Below are 22,111 nucleotides of genomic sequence, written 5' to 3'. Positions count from 1 at the left end.
TCTCAAGCTGCATTGACATCAGCACTGAGAGGGTTTACTCGAAGTGGAGAGGAGCTCATGTAGACTAAACCCGTGTCCCTGGGGGTGAGCCCTGTAAAGTGCTGCTGCAGGCGTGACTCAACATAATGGCAAGGCAAGCAGATATGCATTCAACACAAGACTTTTAGCTCGAACTGCAGATTACAGCCGAGGAGATGGGGCTCTTGCCTCTCTGACGATGAGTACTACGCCATAGTCCCTATGTCACTATCAGCTTTGTCGTATTAATCGTATTTTTTGAGCAGTCATTTTGATATTGCAATACGGATACAGTGAAACTCCTCTACAATGAAATCATGTTTGCAGCAAGACATTTTTCAGAACGGGACTTCACTTGAGCAAATTCTATCTCAGACGTAAACACAAACACACACAAAAAATGTATATGTGTACTTTTTATTTTTATTCCAATAATGCATAAGTTTCAGCCTACACTTATTTGACACTTCATATAGCCAGCGTAGAAAGAAAAAAAGGGAAAGAAATTGCAAAATTTACGATCAGCGTTGACTTTCACTTACATCGATTTCTTGCATAATGTCTTTTATTTTACTTCCTCCATCTTCCATTTTTATTACCTTTATCCTGTCTTCAAGCGTTAAAGCTTTTCTTTTCTTAACTCCTTGGTATGCAAAGGTCAGTTTTGTCGCCATTTTAGCAATGCAACATTCGTGCTGCGTCTGAAACAAATACTTCCTACTGTGCATGTGTAAACCGGTGTGGTGCACCTGTTGCCGTTTTCCGAACTAAGCAGTTAGAGGTCGCTGTGGCATGCTGAGGTTGGATTAGACTTTTGTGGAAGGCTTGTTTTCGTTGTAGTGAATCTTGTTGTGAGGCAAGAGGACAGAAAAAGATTTCATATAACGGAACAGGGGGACTTTTCGTTGTAGGGGGAGCAGAAAAGTGGGAATGGCTTTCATGCATGAACATTTTTTCACACTAGGGGGGATTTTCGCCCATGTAGGTTTCGTTGTAGAGGAGTTTCACTGTAAAATGAATGAATAAATAAGAACAAAATCTTCCTTCAAGGGACACAAACTAACAGAATTTCATGGGTAATTAAACTTTTATCTTTGCTTCTGTGTGTGTGAGTTTTCGCAATTGCGTGTGTGTAACATTTTGTGGACCAGGACGAAATTTTTTTTTAAAAAAAAGAATGGACTGTAAAATATCACGACGCGCCACTCATGCCGGTGTTCAGCATTTGTATGCGGAAGGGAGCAACCTCACTTTGCTTCAAGCGGACAAGAGGAGGACCACCCATCCTCTGTAAAAAAAAAAAAAAAAAAAATGTTTACACATCGCCAGTCAGTCTGGTGACCGACGGTGGTTGTATGCCTCTCCGTCGCACCCCACAGCTATTGTTGTCTCACTTTTTTTTTTCACTGTGTGTGTGTGTGTGGGGGGGGGGGGTAACATTATTCAGCTACGTCTGCTTATTGACATGCATGCGTATGACATACTACGTACGTTTTCAACGTCGATGCAAGGCGGCCAAATGTTCATTTCAATCTACTTGGGGGAAATGGGCAAAGGACAAAAATTGCCTTGGAACGCTTCAAACGCGCCACTGGTCACCCAACCGTGCGTACTGCATTCGGAGCACAGGGAGACGTGGGTGGACTTATTTATTAAGTACAACACCCCACTCCCTAGTTCCGCTGCTGTGGAGAGGGGTTTTTTTTCCATCAGCCGGCGACATCCTCCGACCAAAGAGGACTGCCTTGGCGAGTGCCAGCTTTGACAAGCTGGTCTCCCTCAAGGGGAACATGTCCCTATTGGGGTACCCCACCTACAAGGGGGCACTTTGAGGAGGAGAAACAACAGGGGGCCGAACACAGCCCCTTGAACTTTAAATAATGTCTATGAATTATGAAACCTCTGCCGTGAGCCTCGCCCCATGGCGTCATGCACAGACTTTTTTGCGGGGGTGCCGGAGGGATGGACTGGTGAAGTGTAAGGATAGAAGCGCTTTAAAAGGATGAGGATGGATGGGTATGGAGGACGATTATTTTATGAATAAGGACAGAGTGGGGGAGTGATGATGGAAGGGTTCCCTGTTTGTGAACGGAGGATGGACTGGCAAAATAGGGTAAAATGCCCATCTCTGGAAGATACTTGGGTAAACAGATGGTGCTTAAGGGGTTTTCTGTGGCATTTGAAGGCATCCGTTCGGAGTTTGGCATTCATGGTGAAATCATCCACACAATATGTTGAATTTTTGGTTTTTCAAAAATAAATCGTCCACCTCTCAAATGAGTTGCATGAAACTGGCTGTTTCAGTAAGTTCTGAAGTTGTAATGTCAACCGCATTTTATCCAGATTTGATTTGTGGCGCATTTGGCAACAATTTAAATTAAACTTGAAAAATTCCAATGACATATTTTGTGAATTTCGGCCATTCATTTTCTATACCACTTATCCTGAAAATTCTACCTTCTTGCACTCTACTACAATTCCATGAAGAAGTGTTTGCCCCCATTCCTCATTCCTTTGTTCTTTGCATATTTATCACACACAAAGGTTGCAGTTAATCAAACCAATTTTATTATCACACAGAGACAACCCAAGGAAATAAAAAATGTAGTTTCTAAATGCCGATGTCATTTGTTAGGGCACAAAAATATCCAAACCGACCTGTCTCCATGTGAAAAATTGCCCCTCTTGTTAGATCATGAAGTAACTGTGACTAACCACAGTTTTGGGAAAGCTGAGTTCAATTTCACAGGCAACACTCGCACTACATTTTTTTGAATCAAGAAATCACATGAATAGAATCTGTCAGATAAAGTGATGTCGGCTACAAGATCTCAAGAAACAAACGCATCATGCCATGATCCAAAGAAATTAGAACTTTTTTTTTTTTTTTATCACAGAGCCAGATAGGTTTTAATTATTCCCCCCTCCCAACCCCCCACCCCCCCGATAAATGAAATCGTCATTTAGAAACTGCAATTTATATTTCCTTGGGTAGTCTGTGTGATATTAAAATTGGTTTGATGAAGTGAAACCTTTGTGTGTGACAAATATGCAAAGAACACAGAAATCAAGAAAGGGGCCAATACTTTTTCATGGCACTTTAATTTCTGAAGTGAGGACTCGACTACATCCGAGCACATTCATCCTTCCTGATACCTCTCTAAAAAGCTACAGTAGCTGTCATCAACAATGGCTCACCGATACATAATTGCCACTATACATTCAAGTGCAAACTTGTTCGTGGGAGGTTGCTGGCCTACAAAAACACTGCGGCATGTCACATTTAATGCTAACCATACGTTACCTGTGCTATGGGCAGCAGAATCTCCCCTGGTGACCGTGCTGATGATGTGGAGCTGTTGGAAGAGCCTCACACCTTCCGGTCTCCTGAGGTCAGAAGCAGGCCGATTCTGTCTTTCTAATCCAGTGATGGTTATCATGGGCTCGCTGGGCTGCAGCACCATCACGACTGCCTCAATGTCAGGGATGGTGATACAAGTGTCTTCTCCAAAACACCTACATATCAGCCAAGAGAAAAGGTTGGATTAGGGAGGATGTCTGGCAAACTAAGAACATGGTGGAAAGCAGTTACTTAAGGCAACTTTGCAATGAAGTTAAAAGGCCTGTATCATGCAAAATCAACGTTTTCTTTTCTTTTTAGCTTTTAGCCAATGCCAACTCATCATCAAAAACACCCACAAAATGTTGTTTTCCTCCATTCACCCATCTCAAAGCACCAACTCCGACTAATCCCAAGAAAACGATTGCATGCTCAATTTTATAATTATAAGATTGAGGTAGCCACCCCCCGTACTGCCTCTGCAGACTAAACACACGCTAACTTTCTCAAGTGGCAGGTGTATCTGGGAACAAGGCTCGATGAGTGGCCACCACGGCTGGAGCTCCACACTTTAATCACTTCATTCTCAAAGAAGCCTTACCTGCGAAAATGTTGGCATTTTTTTGCTTATGTGAAATAATCTCTGTGATACAAATCCAGTATTATTACTCCAAATTCAATTCATGCAGCCATTTGTGAGAGCATATACAGTATATGTATTTCATGACTAAATTCATAACCATATTTATTAAGTTAAATTCCTCCCCACGGCAATAATGCTTAGCTCTGCTTAAAGCTCCACATTTCCTCCCTCCTTACCTGGATAGTGCCTGCTTGCAGCACCAAAGGAACAACACGGCACTCTCCTCTAATGGCGGCCTCATGAGAAATGCCTCTTAATCTGTGTAGTGGCTTAAACTGAAGTGTTTCAAAAGGTTTGCTGTGTTGCCACAACTCTTTACTATTTTCCTATTTTCCACAAACAATACAACCACATTACGGCTCTTTATGGAGCTGACATAGCTCCACACGACTGTTTCCATTCTTCCATTATGCCAGTGCCCAGGTCAGACTGACACCAAGTGACTGACAAGCAGAGTGGTGCGCACCTGGGATTGTGCATGAAGCACCTACCCAGGCGGAACAGTCGTTCCCACCAACCGCATAACATTTGGACAAGTTCCTAATATTTTAGATCGTTTTTTTTTTTTTTTTCCCCCCACTGTGTATTATCTCAAATGACTGAACCATCACACGTGTCAACATTTTAACTTGAGATTTTGGAATAAAGCATGAAGATCTGCTGTCAGAGGTATCAATATTTCAAGACTGATCCACACATAACAGTGGCCTTTATGTATGCAATTATTCAATCATATTAATAATGTATTTAATTAATATTATTCATTCATAAATACTTTCTGTAATGGTCAAGCGCAGGAGTCATGCTGTCTGTATTCTTTGGCTGTCGTGATAGATGTAGATTTGACAGAGTACATAGATGATTTAATGGAGCACATTCATTGGCAACCTTGAATAACTCGAGAGCTCTAAACGATCATGCATACATGACAAACAGTGCAATTATATCATAATGTTACCCTAAACGGGTCAGCGAAATTGGAAAATGAAGTGCGGATGTAGGTGCCTAAAAGAGCCTTTTCTCTTGACTATTCTGACAGACAAAACAGTGAGTTCTTAACTCATGGATGCTATTGCTTTTCCGTCACGATTGCGTGAGAATAAAATTGCTGTCATACTTTGATGGTAAATGACATAGTTTACGCAAATTGCTTTTACCAAATACAAGATACCGTATTTTCCGCACTATAAGACGCACTTAAAAGCATTCAAATTTTTCAAAAGCCCACAGTGCGCCTTATATATGGATCACTATTCTGATTTCTTGGAAGTAGTATTTTAAGTGTTCTGTACAAGCGCTTTGTCCACCGCTCTACAATTGACACCAGTGCCAAACTCAAGGACCAGATCCGGCCCGCCAGGTCATTTTATGTTGCCCGCGAAACCAAATCATGTGTGTTAACTTGCTAAAATCTGTACCGAAATGTCAAATTGTCATGTGTGATAAATAACGTTGAGATTTAGCAATAATTAAAAATAAATAAAAACTTAGACAAAAGCTGCACTTCAATCACAAATTTATTGATTACAATGATGCCTTGGTTATATTCATATGACTGTTTCTTTCATTTAGGTTGAATCATATTTCTACAATGCTATACTGTACTCCCATAGGTGTGGAATAGAATCCCAATTTCAGTCCCTGAAAGTACAATCATACATGCATAATAAGATGAATGACTGGACTCTGAGTTGACCATTTGTAAAAACATGGATGACATGCCTTTAAGTATCTAAATATGTTATTTATTATTCCACTCAGTTTTGTAATTCTGAGGGAAACACAGTTCTTTATTCTCTTGAAATGTAAAAATAATCGCTAAACAGGCGTGCCTGACAACTGAATGGATCCTGCCAGTTGTTTGACGCTTTTTTTTTTCAGGGCGCCATGTAATCTCTTCTTTCTTTTGTTGTGGGCTATTGTGCAGCTGTGTGTGTGTGTGTGTGTGTGTGTGTGTGTGTGTGTGTGTGTGTGTGTGTGTGTGTGTGTGTAATGGCTGCGGGAAGTGCAATGATGCAGTAATTCAGAAGCGGCGTTGGCTGGCGGAGCTGAAACAGGAACCTGGAGGAGGTCCAACTTAATTATAAAGAAATATAACAATGGAACCTAAAGCAACTGTTCCGGAGATTAACCCCGATTACCTTACTTTGTAGTTATTTGAAATCAACTATCACAAATATAATTTCCATCCCCGATCTGAACCGCTTGTCGTAATTCTGAATTATTTAACTGTATATATTTGTGTGGAGCGATACTGTCTGTGGCAGCTGTCGACTGCTGAGCTGTCCCTGGTGGGGACCTCTCATTGTACAAGCAACTGAGGAGAATCTCTCTCTTGTTTTGAGCATGAGATATGCAACTAAAATCATACAATGGAGCATATTGACAGCTGTATGAGCATCCTGACGCAAGTTCATCTTTAAATGGAAGTGACACAGTACAAACACTAATTAAAAAAAAATCCCTGCGGGTATGACGAGAGATTAATTATTCTCAGTGCCAGCATAGGTCAACATGGCGACATATATACATTCTGAATACTCCTAATTGCAACCCCTCAAAAACTGACAGTATGCAAAATAAAATGCAGGGTTTTTCAAATATTTTTTTTTCCTGTGAAACATAACTCAGGAGAAGTTAAGATCCAAGTTAAATTCAAAGCAATTCATGAATGAGGTAAAGATATCAAGTGCATATTGGAAGTGATTGGCTGTTTCGACTGCTATCATCCACAGCATAATAGGAATCAAGGAATCGCAAACAATTTTGCTTCAAAGGCTAAACCAATTTGACTGCTACCTCCGTTTTTTGCAGTAAACACACATGCATGCAAACACACTCCACAGTGAGCTTTGTCAGAAGAAAGTGCAGACAATGTGAGAAGTATGCCTCGTGCTTTTCCTTGTGTTGTATTCACACATCGCGGAATCGTTTGCAAGTAACACATTCAGAAAAATTTCAGAGCGTGAGAACTTGCGATTAGAAAAAAAACAAAACTTGTAAGTATAGCAGATGATAGAAGTTCAAAGAAAAGGAAAAAAAAAGGTTTTGTACATACTGGACAGTAGTAGAGATGCGAAGATGTCGCACTCCTGGAGTGGGAAACTGTCGAGAGTTTATGTAAGAGACCTTCCGCACTGCAACGTTCATGTTTTCTAAATCCTCTCCCTCCATCACCAGGATAGACTGAGCTGGGTTAAAGTGAAACTAAGAAAACACACACACACACACACACACACACACACACACACACACACACACACACACACACACACACACACACACACATTAGTGATTTTAATGCGATGGCACAAATGAATGAAGTGCATTTACCGGTACTTTTTGTTTTTCCCCTAGAGGATCAAACTCTAACACATCTGTACACGTGACAAAAAGGTTAGGACTTCTGGACCAGAGCGTTTCATCTTACAATATACAGGTAGAAAGAAAATGAATGGCTGTATTTGTCTCTTGCCGTGACACAGGAAGAACATCTTTGAGAATTTCTAGGATCACATGCAAATTGAGCACCCGTGAAATGCAGCATGTGACAATATGTCCTTTAAAATTCACACTGTTCATGTCTTGAGAAAACTGATCGATGAAAGTTTGAAAAAAACGAGAGGAGAAAACAAATATGTATGCATTTATTTAGTTTGACACCATGGGTCCTGTTTCAGGTGAAATGAGCAATCGAATGATGACTGAAATTGCTCCTTCCTTACACGGAAAAAAAACATGATGTGTTGAATTCATTCCATTTTCTTTTCACCAAGTGGTTGCATGAAATAAAACCATCTGGAGGCATATAATTTTTTTAGTCAACTGTAAATCTACCTGATGATTCTATTGTGTGCAGTCGGTTGACAAAATAAAATTAAGTAAATGCTACATTATTTTAGTGTCGACAAACACTGAGTTTGAGGTTTTTTAACATTCTATGTGGAAAATCTCTGATCGAGTCATTGGACATCAATATACTGGAACCATATTCTCTTCATTTATCAGTGATGATAACAGGAAACGATGATCCATGTTTTATTTTTTGTAGTACCGTATTTTCTGCACTATAAGGCGCACCTAAAAGCATTCAATTTTCTCAAAAGCCAACAGTGCACCTTATAATCCGATGCGCCTTATACATGGATCAATATTCTGATTTCTTGGACGTAGTATTTTGATTGTTCTGCAAAGCGCTTTGTTACAGCTGCAGTGGTTGTGAAAGCTCTATAAAAATAAAGCTGTATTGTATTGTATTCCCTTTAGCGTAGCTCCATCTAGTGGATGCATAACAAAACCGCATCCACTATTGTAGCTTCTATTCTATGTGCCTTTTCATGCGGTGCACCCTATATATGAAAACAGTTTTAAAATAGGCCATTCACTGAAGGTGTGCCTTATACTCCGAAGTGTGTTTAGTGCGGAAAATACGGTAAATGAAAAAAATGTAAAACTATATGGACAGATAGTTTTGTTGGTTTTCCTGCATTCACAGTTTGAACACGTTATTTTTGTAACCAATCTTCCTTGAGAAGCGAGTTGCTTGTCTGGTGATTTTGGTCTCTTAGCAGCACCATGGGGGTCTTCATTCTCTGCCATCCCCCTCTGATTTTCCCTTCATAGCTTTCCTTTCATGCCACCATTCTCGAATCGCCTTCTGCAATCCCTTTCTCTTCATCTCCTCTAGTTGCTCTTTTCTCTATTATTTACCTCTCACCCTGCTGTGGCAGCCCTCTACAGGCTCGCCAGATGATGTCCTTAAAACGCACAAGGAATTATGGAAGATGGCAGAGAGGAATCCCCGCGACCCTTGTGAGGATAAAGTGGTTCAGAAAAATGGATGGATGGTAGGATGGCAGCTAGGAATGTAAATAACCTCTCAAGGCAAACGCCACCACAGTCATCATTCTGACATTCCGGGTTCAGCTTGCCTTGTCTTATGAGTCGTGACAGAACCTTTGCTCCTCTCCGACTACGAATGTGTGGTCACGGTGTTTTACTAAGTGTTGAGGAGGGGACGAATGGACCAACATGATGGAAAAGAGAGGAAAAAATAGAAATGCTTGTGCAATTGCAAACCCAATCAATGCTTTTGTGGTTATGGCAAAAACGTATGCAGTCTGTAAACGGTGCAACTTTGTTAAGCATAGGAACTCTGGACATAGGCATGCAGTAACGGGAAATCTATAAGTAAAAGAGATAATAAATAAATGGCTTGATAGGTTGAGTTTTAGGAAGATATTTTACACAAGTTTGTTGCATCTTCTGAAGGCCTTACTTTACCTAACTGATGTTTCAGTGTGAAAGATGTTCACAAGAATGATGAAATAAGAGATGAGGAAAAAAGTAGTGTTGAGTGGCACATGGCTATACAAGTAAATACGTGGCTGCCATGTTCAATCAAACTGTGACAACTCTTAGTGATGGATTACTCGTCTTGCATCCATGAGGAAAAAAATATACTTTCCCTTCAGTCACACGGAGGGTCTACATCGAAAAATAAAAAATGTAAAATAGAAAATAATGTTATAAATGCTAGTAGGTTATATTGTACGACAGATGGTTTTTTTTTTGTATTGTACTGTGATAAATACAGTATCGTTATATCCCAAAGATGAATTCATTTCAACATATTGTCAGGCAAGCAGACAAACAATTTCTAGGAATCAAATCATTGGCAAGCAGCTTTTTTTCGAGAACATGTGACTTGAAATTGTTTAAGATGCCTTGCCCTTGCCTTGTTACGCCTGCTATGTTTACCTTGATGTTCTTATCCAGGCTTTCAAGGGAGTTGATGTCCAGTCCTTCTTTGCAAGCCTGCAGACATGAAATTACTTTTTGACTCGCAATCTTTCCTGGTCGGATGGTCAATCCAGATAAGCTGCCTCTGAAGTACTGAGTAAACCTTGGCTTGGTCACCTCGCCACCTACACACGGACATACAGAAACACATAACAAATTTGCGCATATTAAACATCCAGAAGTAATGGGAATTATGATAATTTTCTGTTCTGAATGTAAAAAAAATTGATAAGCAATGCTTTTTTCTATAATACCAGAGAAGCCACATTACCAGTATGTAATGACATATGTTAACCTGTCTTTTACCCTAAAAAAGGGCCGAGAGGTTCTGCTTGTGTTCCCATCCTGTAACTAAATGTTATCATGATCTAGTCTCGAGCCATATTCTCCCAATCGTGCTTAAGTAAATGTATTCAAATCAAATCAGATCTTTTTGTATAGCCCTTATTCACAGAAAGGTTTCAAAGGGTTTCACATGCACACAGTTGACAAATATGATTTTAAATCACGGGAGGGCAAGGAAACCTCCCCCACAAAAAATCTGGGGAATAATGACAAACCCTGAGAAGGGGGTGCAGATGGGGGAATCCCTCTTCGTAGTTAGTATTTTCACACAATATGGTGCTCTGCAATGTTTGTTGTAATAATAAGAGTCCTTTCTTCCACGCCTTGCTTGCACACTTTGACGGTGCCACAATTCTCCTGTCTAGACTTCTGACACACTCACCATGCGTAACCTGAAAATACGCTTGCAACCACCAAAGAGGTGTGATTCGGTGAAATCTACTGGTGACCCTAATTCCCAGATCTTGGAATTTTCATGAGATGTGAATTCCGTGGAGATCTATTTGCAAAATGCAGTATGTCACACTTGAGGTGTGTAATAAACTTGCGTAGTAGATCCATAGGGGTGTGTGTGTGTGTGTGTGTGTGTGTGTGTGTGTGTGTGTGTGTGTGTGTGTGTGTGTGTGAGAGAGACTCATCTCACAGGCTACTTTGTAGGAGCGTTTTTATACACATTCTGTATTTATTAAATCCAATAAAAAAAAATTTAGTCAGGGTACTGTGCTCATGTGAATGCAAATTTGGAACTGTTCCATTAAGCAATGTAAAGCAATGTGTCTGGCCACGCGTGCGGGTGGATCACTTCTATGGATTTCACAACCAGCATTTATTAAATGAAAACAATAGATTCAAAATCTACCGCACCATTGCCACCATTACAATGACTGCAGTTGTGAGTGGCGCTTTCGGACAAACTCCAAGCCACCAGCACTAGTCAGCAGCCGCTTGGTCATGCGGCTCTAACCAGCGAAGCACAGAAGCAGTTCACTGAATCAAAACGTGTAATATGATGTTTCACCTTCAAGAGGCAATAGTCCTTTTGATGGTCTCCTGAGCGCAGAAGAAACGATGCTCTTGGTGAAGACGTACAGTACAAAATTTGACGGTCGCTCCACCCAGGGTGTGTACAAGGGCGTGAAATTGTGTCACACAATATGCCCCCTTACAGAATACACCCACTCTGTGCCAGTTGTACGTACTGAGCTGGAGTTACCCATCTCTCAACCCTGTGACCTCATTTGAAAACATCATGTCGTGATAGGTCACTACATCACTGACACCTTACTGACTTGGAGACCATTACGCAAGGTTGCAGTTATCATTAACAATTTGCATGAGCAACTGTGCTGTGCCTCAGTTCACCTCTTTCAAGTATTCGACTGAAGTGTACCAGGCAAGAGCATGATGGGGTGTGCCGGGACTTCAGGGGGTTGCGAGGTTGGGGGTTGTGAATAGACCTTTTAAGTCTCTCCTTTCAACTCTCCAAGACCAATACTGGCAAGATTGGTTCACAAACTGGTCAGGTTAACTGGAAGGTCAAACACTTTAAACAAAAGAGCCAGGTCGCTAGTTGATATGCGAGAAAGCCTGATGTTCAAAAAGGGGTAAATGGTGTCAGTGAGCTTTTGATAACTCTCAAGAGATGTCTCATTCTCCTTTCCCTACACCAGAAATGCCTTCTCTCTCAGACCGCAAAAGTGTATTTGCCGTATGGATGAAATTATTCACGTGAGTTGAATTTGAAGTTGGAACTTTTTATAGGCCAGTAGTTGAATATTGAAGGAAGAGTACCGGTATATAGGGAAATCACCGTCGAATTGCTCTAATCTACTCAGATTCTGAAGTAGCTGAACAAATCAACATTCAGCCATGGTTGCTGAATGACTATCAATGTTGAGCCTTTGCGAAGAGCAATCAGGGTGGTAACAGAAGCAATCATGCCCAACGACAACTGAAGTCAGGGGGAGCCTGAGCCTCATTTCAGCATTCTTCCCCGCACTTTGTCAGACAATGTCCAGCCTGACCCAGTTAACCCTAATTCCCAGCTGACAGCGCAGACTCATGTATCACTGCTCAGAATGATGCATCTGTAAGCTCAGAAGCTCAGTCTGTGCAGGTGCAGATCCGGAAAACCACCACCAGAAACAATTGAACATACACTTATTTACCTGGTGGGGAAAACCTAAGCAGTGTTTTACCTTAAAATTTGCCACATATATTAAATTGCTGGTAGTGGGTTCAGCTGGTGGAATGTGCAGATAGATGAGCTGAAAGTTGAGTGGCCCCACTGCGTAAATGTATTCTGTTATCTCACATACTCTTACAAATAACATGAAACTTGATACGAGATATCTTGATCAGAGCAAATTATGTCAACCCTTGATTTTTTTTTTCTCTGAAATGAGATCTGTGGGCCATGTCGAAAAAGACTCTAAAGAAGATTGAGCTATTTTCTTTACGTCCCTATCAAGAGAAAATTAAAATGGCTCATGAATTTGACACACCACAGAGAAGAGTGTTGTTAACAGCAATGCTAAATAAGAATGATTAGAAAAATGCCAAGTAAATATCATGAGGCAACAAAATCATGAAAAAAAATGAAGCCAAAGACGTGTCCACCATGCCCCATCCATTTGTCAACTGTCAAAGAAAACACCACATGTTTTTCTTATGTCGACACGTCATTTCATGTTTGAGGCAGGAAATGCTTCTGGCTTCAAGCTGACAATTGCTGGAGCATATTCCATCAGTTGTCGCAGGGCTTTCCATGCCCGGACGAGAAGTGTTAGCCAACAGGTTGCTAGAGATCTAACCCGGACTCCTCTCCTCCAAGAGACAAACGGCTGGCTTGTCTGCTGCGTTGCCGACTCGTTCTGGGTTGTGTTGGTGTGTGGATCCACACAACAGATATACTTATGGAAAGTCAAGTGTTTGTTACACAGAGGCCCACCGTTCAGCCGGTGGCTCACACGACAGGACAGTTATTTTAGCACACAGACACACGACTGGGGGGTGGACAGCCTTTCAGCGGCCAACTTTACATCCACCGCAAGAGGAGATCTTCCTTACAAATGTACTTTGCACATGCCGATCTGAGCCATGTAGACTGCTCGCCTCACCTGAGCACACTTTCAAGGGAAAGCTGGGAGCCACTTTGATTGGCCCAGAATTAGGTCATTACAGTTCGTTTTTTACTGCCACAACTGCACAAATGTTTATTTCTACCTGCACACTTCTACGAAAATGCCCAAAAAAACCACAAAAAACTCCACCGATGTGCATACTTACACTGGATGTTGCGCTAGACTTGCACTGGGCATGAAAATATGGCCTTACATCTTCCACAATTCGAAGCTAAATTGTTCTGCGCCTTTGCACAGGTTTTCAGCAGTGATCTTCAAACATGCATTTGTATTTTGAAACAAATTTCTTCATTAACTTTGTCTTTAATTGTTTATATTTTGAAAGTTAAAAAAAATGCATGTCCAAAATGATCCATAAATGGTCTGAATAATTTCTGACATATATTAGCAGGGTAGAAGCACCTGTGGCTATCGCCAAATTGTGGCAGGGTTTTTAGTTGACGAATATACATTTCCCATCACAGGAGACGTTGGCAATATTCTTTTTTTTGTTGTTGTTTGTTTTGTTTGGTTTTTCAATGGCTTCTAGAGTAGTTGGAGAAGTCTACAAAATACCAAAAATATATTTAAATTGGTAACAATGAAGCCACTCGCTGCTGTTGTTCGCTTGCACGACTAACTCCAATGCACATCAAAATAAAAGCAGCTTGAAATTTTGGTTTGCTTCTGAAAGGCCGCAGAGACTGTGGATGAGCTGGATGTCGCCCACAGGCCCTCCCTCGCCCAGATGTTCTGTATGTTTTTAAATCCATCCTTGGGATTATCAATCGGGGGAAAAAAATTGAGTGCTCATTCAAGAGCCACATCAAAATTTTTATGTGCACCCCTGTCTACGTCAGTGTTTACTATCCATTATTGAGGCATTACGAACATTTCAAGGCACACAGCAAAACACAAATGTCACAAAAAGCAGATACACAAGTCAATTATGTACCTTTTGCTAGTTAGTGGAAGAGTACTGTCCTATGCGTCACACTATTCATCACTGACATCGACAGATGAACAACTATACCTAATTTGGATAATTTTTGGACCAATTAGGCAAAAAATGATCGTTTCTCAAGGCAAACCTGATGATTTCTCACAGCATACTATGTCATGGCATGCCGGTTGCAAATCATTCTTCAAAACTACTAACAGAGCCCTGCCAGGCATTTGGGGTTCCCTGAAAAGAATGTTGTCATTGTTCTCTGTTCATCCTCAAATGGCGTCGCTGCCGATAGCCACACTTACAATTCAGTAGGCAATATCATAAAACAAATGCAGAAATGGTCTAAGGCTGCAGTAAGCCAACCTCCGTTTTTGCCTGCTTTGTGCGCACAGTTTATAAAGTCTTGGTTTTTCACGCCTCCTCTTAAGATAACGATCCAACGTGTCCCTCCTTGACAGATGTTATCAGTGTAGGCCACAGACAGACGAAAGGAGTGGGAGAATTACTGAGCTGCTGTGGAGCAGAAATGATACAAGTGAATACTGTCTGCCACTTTACAGGGACTGTTGTTTATGAGCTGATGAGACGATCACTCCCCAAAGCTCGCTCTGCATCCATGTGCTCACTGAAGATCTTGCTCAGCTTCATTTGCATCTTTTTTTTTTTTTTTCAAAAGAGAGGCAGCTGATGCTAGCCAGGCCAGGGAGAACTAGAAATGTGATCATGACTTGCGTCTACTTGTGGGAAGGACGAAGTCACATTTCGCGAAACTGGGAATAACTCTCCTGCATGCTGCTATTATGAATTCTACGGTAAATTTGATTTTGTGGATGACAGAGATGAATGTGATGAGATTTGCAATAAACTCCCCGCAGAAGCATCGATAGTTATTGGTCGAGGTGATGTCTCCTCAAGACTTTCTAAGTTGAGTCCCTGATGGTCTGAAAGATTTTGTTCTCCTCATCTAACACGAGTTCTTACAAAGCTGTTTCAGGCCTTAATAGGTAAACATCCACCCATTCATCCAACAATCCAATTTGTGATCCGATTTATCCTCACAACGGTCGCGGGGCGTGCTGAAGCCTATCCCAGCTGTCTTCAGGCACACCCTGAACTGGTTGCCAGCCAATCGCAGGGCACACAGAGACGGACAACCATCCACGCTTACACTCACACCTCAGGACAATTTAGAGTGTTGCATTAACCTGCCACGCATGTTTTTGTGATGTGGGAGGAAACCGGAGTACCCGGAGAAAAGCCGAGGCGCTAAACATGCAGCACCAAAATGGTGGACATTCCCAGCAATTAGGTCCAGTTCTGAAAAGCCACGCGCAAAAACGGCAAATGATTTTTCGCCCAATTGCGTTCACCTCCATACTTTGTAAAACGTCGGAGCGAGTTTTAGCCAGTCATCTGACCACTATTGTGGCGGCTATATTCAACTCTCTGCAGTTCACACGTAACTGGGACAAGGGCACAGAGGAAAGAGTTTGTCATCTGTTCAAAACAAGAGTTGAAGACAGAACCAATTTCACTTGTTGGTCAACATGGTGAAACTGTGGATAGTTTTAAATACTGTGCTTTTCGAGAAACACAGAGTTGATCTCTAAGAGATGTGCACAGCATCTTTATCTCCTCAGGAAACTCTGTGGCCTTGGAGTTAGTCAGCAGATTTTGGCGCTTGTTTATGAAACTGTGGAAAGTGTTTTAACCTTTCATCTTCCCGCTTGGTACGGTCAGCTAAATTGCAGACTTACGAACAAACTCTCGAGGCCCTGTGTCAGTGTCAAGCAAGATAATTGGCAAACCTCAAAAGTCTTTGACTCAACTTTTCACCGAGAGAATGAGAAGGAGCATCTTGCCAGATCGCGTTCATCCCCTCTTGAGCCAGTTTTAGCTTTTAAACTCAGGAAGATGCTGGAGTGTCTCTCTGGCAACTAAGAATGTATTTCAGAAATACTTTGTCCCTGACGCTATGAGTTTTCTTCACTCTGCAAAGTGACTGATAGGATGTGGACCACAGCCATGACATGAATCGCTCTTGATAATTAATGGTCAGTGTTCATGACGTATCCAATTTTATTTTTTCTTTCCTTCTCTGTATTTGGCGAGCCAAAGTCAAATTTTCACACCTGTTGGACAATGAAGATTCATTCTATTCTATTTCTAATTCTAGAAGCAGCAATGCGAAAGTGTGCTTCCAATGTTGATGACATGGCAACTGTTCCCACAGGTTGCAGTTACAGCCAACATTGACATTCTGACCTTTTTACACACGCTGCATTTTTTCAGGGTGCCCAGGTTTCCCCATATATTCATAAAACATGCATATGCTAGGTTGTCCTGAAGGTTTCCCAGCTTTAACCCCAGCGAATTGAGCAAAGATATGGTTTATTTTATCCTAGGTTTGGCTAGTTCAGGGGTGTCAAAACTTACAAAGAGGGCCAGATATGGTGAGGTGAAAATGTATTTGTTTTCACAGCATTCATTCCCAAGTCACCTTGTCGTAGATTGCATGTTTTGTCTCTTGATATTGAAGTCCTAAAAACCATTACAGTCTTTTGTCAAATAAAGCAGACATCGTTGTTTCGTATTTCAATGAAAAATTATGCCAAATTCTACTTGTCCTGGAAGCGAGGGCCCTCTCTGTCAACTTTCCTTTTCTTCGCTACAGTCTCCATTTTCCAAATGGGCTGGAAAGGGTCACACAAGGTTCATGCAGCAACGGGCGCATTTGAAAATTCTCCCTGACGCTTGACACGACTCTGCGAATGGCGTGTTCTGAGAGGCAGAGTGCACTGGGAGTGTATTTTCACGCGCAGCAAAAAGCATGGCGATGGGTTTGCTGCCATCTGTTGAAATCAGTGGTGGGCGGTGAGTTTCGGACCTGGGCCTTCAGTGGGTATTTGTGACCTAATCCAACTCTTAATGTTAAAAAAAAAAATGAAAATGAAGTGCGATATAATTATGGCTACATTCACACTGCACAGCGTGTTACTAAACTGTTGCTAATAACAGATTTGCAGATTCACGGACGATTGTCAGTAAACTTCCTCCCAAGCAATCTCCGCTGCACATATCGCGATTTATATCCACATTCAAAAGAGGGCAATCTGTGGCAATAAAGAACAGCAGTTCATATATTTGAGGCTGAATACCATACTCAATACTCAAGCAAAAATAACATAGCTTTATCTTCCTGGACATCACCTCAACAACTCCAAACCTTTGCACTATAATATAGCAGTTCACAATCCATTTTCATCAATATAAGAACTTATAAATATTATCACATCGTACTAGTCCAAAACAATGCACAACTCAGCGCTAATGAATGAACATGAATGCGTCACATGAATGCGAATGCAGGATTTGCTGTCCCCGATTCCCTTACGGTAAGGTTAATGAATCAGTTGGCTATTTTGATAACGGGAAAATATTTATTTCAAGTTTCATCTACAGCAGGGCTGTCAAACTCGTCTGTGTCGCGCGCCACATTGTAGTTACGGTTTCCCTTGGAGGGCCGTTATGAATTTTGGGAAACCATATCAATGTTTAATCCCGTCCACATATTACATACACAGCGCAAAACAAATTGATCAATAACTAGTTTTACAATCAGAAGTCAAGAATAATGACTGTTATTATGGATTACATATGACAATTTGAAATTTTGGTTCAGACTTCAGCAAGCATCATGGAATTTGACATGAGTGATTTGCTTTCGCAGGCCACATAAAACAGTGTGGCGGGCCAGATCTGTCCCCCGGGCCTTGACTTTGACACCGTGATCTACAGTAATTATAATAATAACACATTTTATTTGTAAGCGCCTTTCGGACACTTTACAACCAAGAGCAAACAATAAAACCACAGAGTATACTACATTTGCCTTATAAAATCATTTCTTTTTCACACCGTTAACATGTTTATACCGTATTACATGTTCATGTTTTTACATCTACAAATAAATGTTCATACTACATTATACATCGTAGTCAGCGGTCATTTTATTGGAAATGGTTACAACAAACGTCCGTTATAACGTATTGATTAGATATGTCCCTTGAGGTACGTTGTGATGAGGTATGTGGGGCTGATAAAACAATGTAGGGGGTTAGGAGGGATACATTTTATTAATTTAATGAATGACTGGCAACCAGTTGAGGTTGTATTCCACCTCTTGCCCATAATTACCTGGGAAAGGTTCCAGAGAACGATGTAACTCGTGATGCCGAACGGGATAAGCGGTAGAAAGTGGATGGATAGTTAGATTGATTTGAGCATTCACATTGCTAATTTGGCAGATGTGCATTGCATTGTAAATTTCTGCTTAGAAAGATACCAGGACCAAAACCAGTCATCCGTCACGCTCATGCTGCTCTAATGTATGATGTCAGTATATCAGCATATTTCAGCATGGCTGTGCTTGGTGACAAACGCTATTCATTTCCATCAGCTGATAAAAAATAATTTATAACAGGCCATTATTTCACACTTACATTCATGCACAACTGATTAATGCTTGTTCTCAGCTGCTAATGGTGGGATGGTACAGATTTAATTTTCAACTTATTAAAAGGCTACAGCCTTGTGCCACCAAGCTCTGAGTACAAATATCAAGAATGTGATCATTCTCAATTATATTTACTTGCTGTGGTCATGACAGAGTCTATTGACATCAAACAATGCTGACTGGCCGGTTAATGGTTATGAGCCATGAAATTACATCAAGGAATATTATGAAAATGCCACTGGTACATGCAACTAAGCTTGTTTTGAGCTGACATTTTCTTTTTGTTCTCTTTGCACCCATCACTTGTCTTTTCATGCTCTCCAGGCTGAACTCTTGACAACAAACAAAGACAAAAGTCCCAAGGACGTCTTGGGAAACACCTCTGAATCGATTTTTTTAATCAAATACAGTTTGGACTACACTGCTCCCTCTTAATCTTGTAATGTCATAATATGAAGACAAACAGCTGTCAAATGTTGGTACTATCACGAATGTTTTTCACGATTACTGCTCTGCTAGTGAGTGCACTCTTCATTTTTTATTTTGTTTTTGTTTTTGGATGGAATGAAGCATTTTACACCATCCAGACGAGCCAGTTGTAACTTTTTAAATTTTGTTTCAAAATTAGAATTTTTTTTCAATACATAAATTCTCACTTAATCCCTACATCATAGTGTTGTTAAAGAAAAAAAAAGGTTTGAGCCTTGGATATATTTCCACATATTGAGCTCAGCATTTCACTTTTTTGTAAATAATAGACTAACATCTAAACCTACAAGACTTTGTTGGAGACTGACTGAGCTTATCCCTTTCTGTGTGTGTCGTCAACAAACTTAAAGCACAGTTTTTTGAAAAGACAATCCGCAGAGGTTAATGGCCCTTTGGTCAAGACTTCAGTATTGCTTTACAAAAACTTAGTTTGGCTTGAACAAGAAAAGCAGAAATAGGCTCTGCACTCCATTTTCCTTTCCTTTTTTTCTTCAACAAATCACATCTTCACTCTTTTATTTGAGGCAAAGAATTAGTGTCAAGCTTCATTTTGGACGATCAAATCAACTGTACTCTGTGGAAAAAAAGTGCCCTTTATTGTACCCTGGTGTGATTAGTGTCAGCTATCCGTTTACAGGACAGTTTAATTGTATGACTTTTCTCCGACTGCTTCAATCATTTATCAAAGACAGACTAAGTGTCCTTTGTAATTGAATTGTTCATTCGGGACCAAAGAACAAGAGCCATGCTTTTTGGTTCCCGCAGTAATGATGTGTCAAAAAAAATATGAGTCGTGTCTTTGTACTTGAAATAGGTATTAAAGCAGCGTAATGCCACATTTAATGCCAATTTTACTGTGACTCAGATTTTAATCTTTCACATGCCACGGTCGATGACTGATTAGCACATTGGCCTCACAGTGCAGAGGTTCAGGGTTTGATTCCGTGTCCGGCCTTCCTATGTGGAGTTTGCATGTTCTCCCCGTCCCTGCGTGGGTTTTCTCCGGGTCCTCCGATTTCCTCCCACAATCACAAAACTTGTATAGCACGTGAATGGAACACTCAAAATTGTCCCTCGGTGTGAGTGTGTGGCAGCCATTAGCGATTCTGACTTGCTTTTCGATGGCGCTCAAGGTGCCAAGAAGGAGCAAGTGCGTCTGCGCGTGTTTGCTGCCATCTTGGACAGAAAGATGCCGTAAATTATTACAAGGTTGTTTTAATACAACCAGTACAAACAATAATACGTTTCGATGGAATATTTCTTGATAAAAAAAAATAACATACATATTTTTCTTTCTGAAAGCCACCATTACACTATAAGTAGTGTACTTTTAAGGCAATGTGGCAAATACACATTATCAGTTATTATAGATTCATAGAGTTGGTTCGAAGCTGTAGAGGCCAAGCCATACATCCATCAGTTTGTCAATGCATTTTCGTAACTGTTTGCCCTTAATGTCGCAGGTGAGCTGGAGCCTAGCCCAGCTGACTTTGGTTGAGAGTTGGGGTGCAATTTGGACAAGTTGCCAGCCAATTCTGGGCAAGAAGCCAAGCCAACAAAACAAAAACTGAAATATGCATGGCCTTAGTTTCGCTAAGCATGGCTCACAACTCTGATCAGCAATTGTTGCAAGACTCTAGCTGGCTTTTGATATGGCTTGCAATGAAAGAAACGCTATTCTCCTTAGGAGCATGGAACAGTCAAAATGAAGCGGAAACAATTCTGATCACCTTGCCAGCAGGCGCCAACTGTTAGCTGTACGTCAATTTGGGACGGGTGAATGGGCCAGTCGTCTGTCACCAGGTAGGGATCATACGTCACTCCATCCACGTAAAGTGTCACCGCTGGAAACTCCACGTTGATGACATAGTAATGCCATTCCTTGTCGCAGATCTGGCAGAGAAACAGAGAGGAGGTGTTTGAAGTGGATGTCACACTCAACACTGTATTTCAACTTTATAGAAGAAGCATGTTGATTTAGACAGAGCAATTGAGTGTAATGGTAGCCTAGTTAGTGGCTAGCATGCCCGATTCACGGTTATGAGGAAGGGCTTGATTCTTTGCTCTGGAGGTCTACTGTAATGAGGAGTTTCGACTTTCGACTTGCTGCTGCATTCCAACAATGTGTATGTGTGCTTGATTGAAGATTCAAAATAGGTGTGAATTTGAGTGTGAATGCTAGTTTGATTATTCGTGCCCTGCGTTTTGTTTGGCGACCAGGCCAGAGTGTACTGTGCCCCTCGGCCAAAGTCAGCTGGGAAAAAGGCATCTACAATGCTAATGAGGACAAGGATGGATGGAATCAAACTACTAAAGCATGACGTAGATTTTTTTTTTTTTATGCCCACTACTTTTGTTAATATTAAACTGCAATGGAGCTGAGCAGAAGAGTAAGAGGACCCGCAGTGGGAGCAATGGGATAAAAGACGATGCTGATTGCAATACATTAGCGTTTGACCCTCTCCTCAGGAAAGCTTTTGACTGTGCCACTCATCTGCATGCTTGACCATTTTTTGACCATGTAATTGATTGCACAAGCACCCTCGAGTCTATTGTTTGTTTTGCATCATTTCTCTTTCCGTTTTGCCACACTCGTGCCAATGCTTATTGAGCTGTATTACATCTCTTCCTCTCAGCACCTCTCATTCAATGTGGGTTAGCCTAGGAACACTTGACCTTGGGTGACCTCACTCTTTGCTCATGCAAGCACAACAGATGTGAGTTGGAATCAATGGTTGTCTTTAGTTGTATGAGGCACCGCATCCAACTTGGTGTGATCTTTCGCCACTGCTGCTTGACACAGAACATCAATACCTGCAGCGAGTGCTGAGAATCAATGTAGAATCATCATGGGATTTTTTATGATCAATAACAGTGAGACTTT

The 22,111-nt window shown here is 41.1% G+C and overlaps 1 protein-coding gene across 1 annotated transcript in view; it reads right to left on the bottom strand.

Annotated features, from left to right (window-relative positions):
• LOC109510846 (calsyntenin-2) overlaps positions 1-22,111 on the bottom strand; it is a 201,300-nt gene that overhangs the window by 14,038 nt on the left and 165,151 nt on the right. The window contains exons 9-12 of the mRNA XM_019861498.1: positions 20,958-21,120; positions 9,762-9,928; positions 7,060-7,208; positions 3,323-3,534 (exon numbers count right to left, since the gene is read on the bottom strand). Coding sequence (XP_019717057.1) covers positions 3,323-3,534; positions 7,060-7,208; positions 9,762-9,928; positions 20,958-21,120 — 691 coding nt within the window. The remainder of the gene's footprint in view (positions 1-3,322; positions 3,535-7,059; positions 7,209-9,761; positions 9,929-20,957; positions 21,121-22,111) is intronic.

This window comes from Hippocampus comes, unplaced genomic scaffold, assembly GCF_001891065.2.
Source record: "Hippocampus comes isolate QL1 unplaced genomic scaffold, H_comes_QL1_v1.1 scaffold122, whole genome shotgun sequence".
NCBI classification, from domain to species: domain Eukaryota; kingdom Metazoa; phylum Chordata; class Actinopteri; order Syngnathiformes; family Syngnathidae; genus Hippocampus; species Hippocampus comes.
Note: the sequence above shows the minus strand (reverse complement) of the source record. Positions and strands in the feature narration are given on the sequence as shown.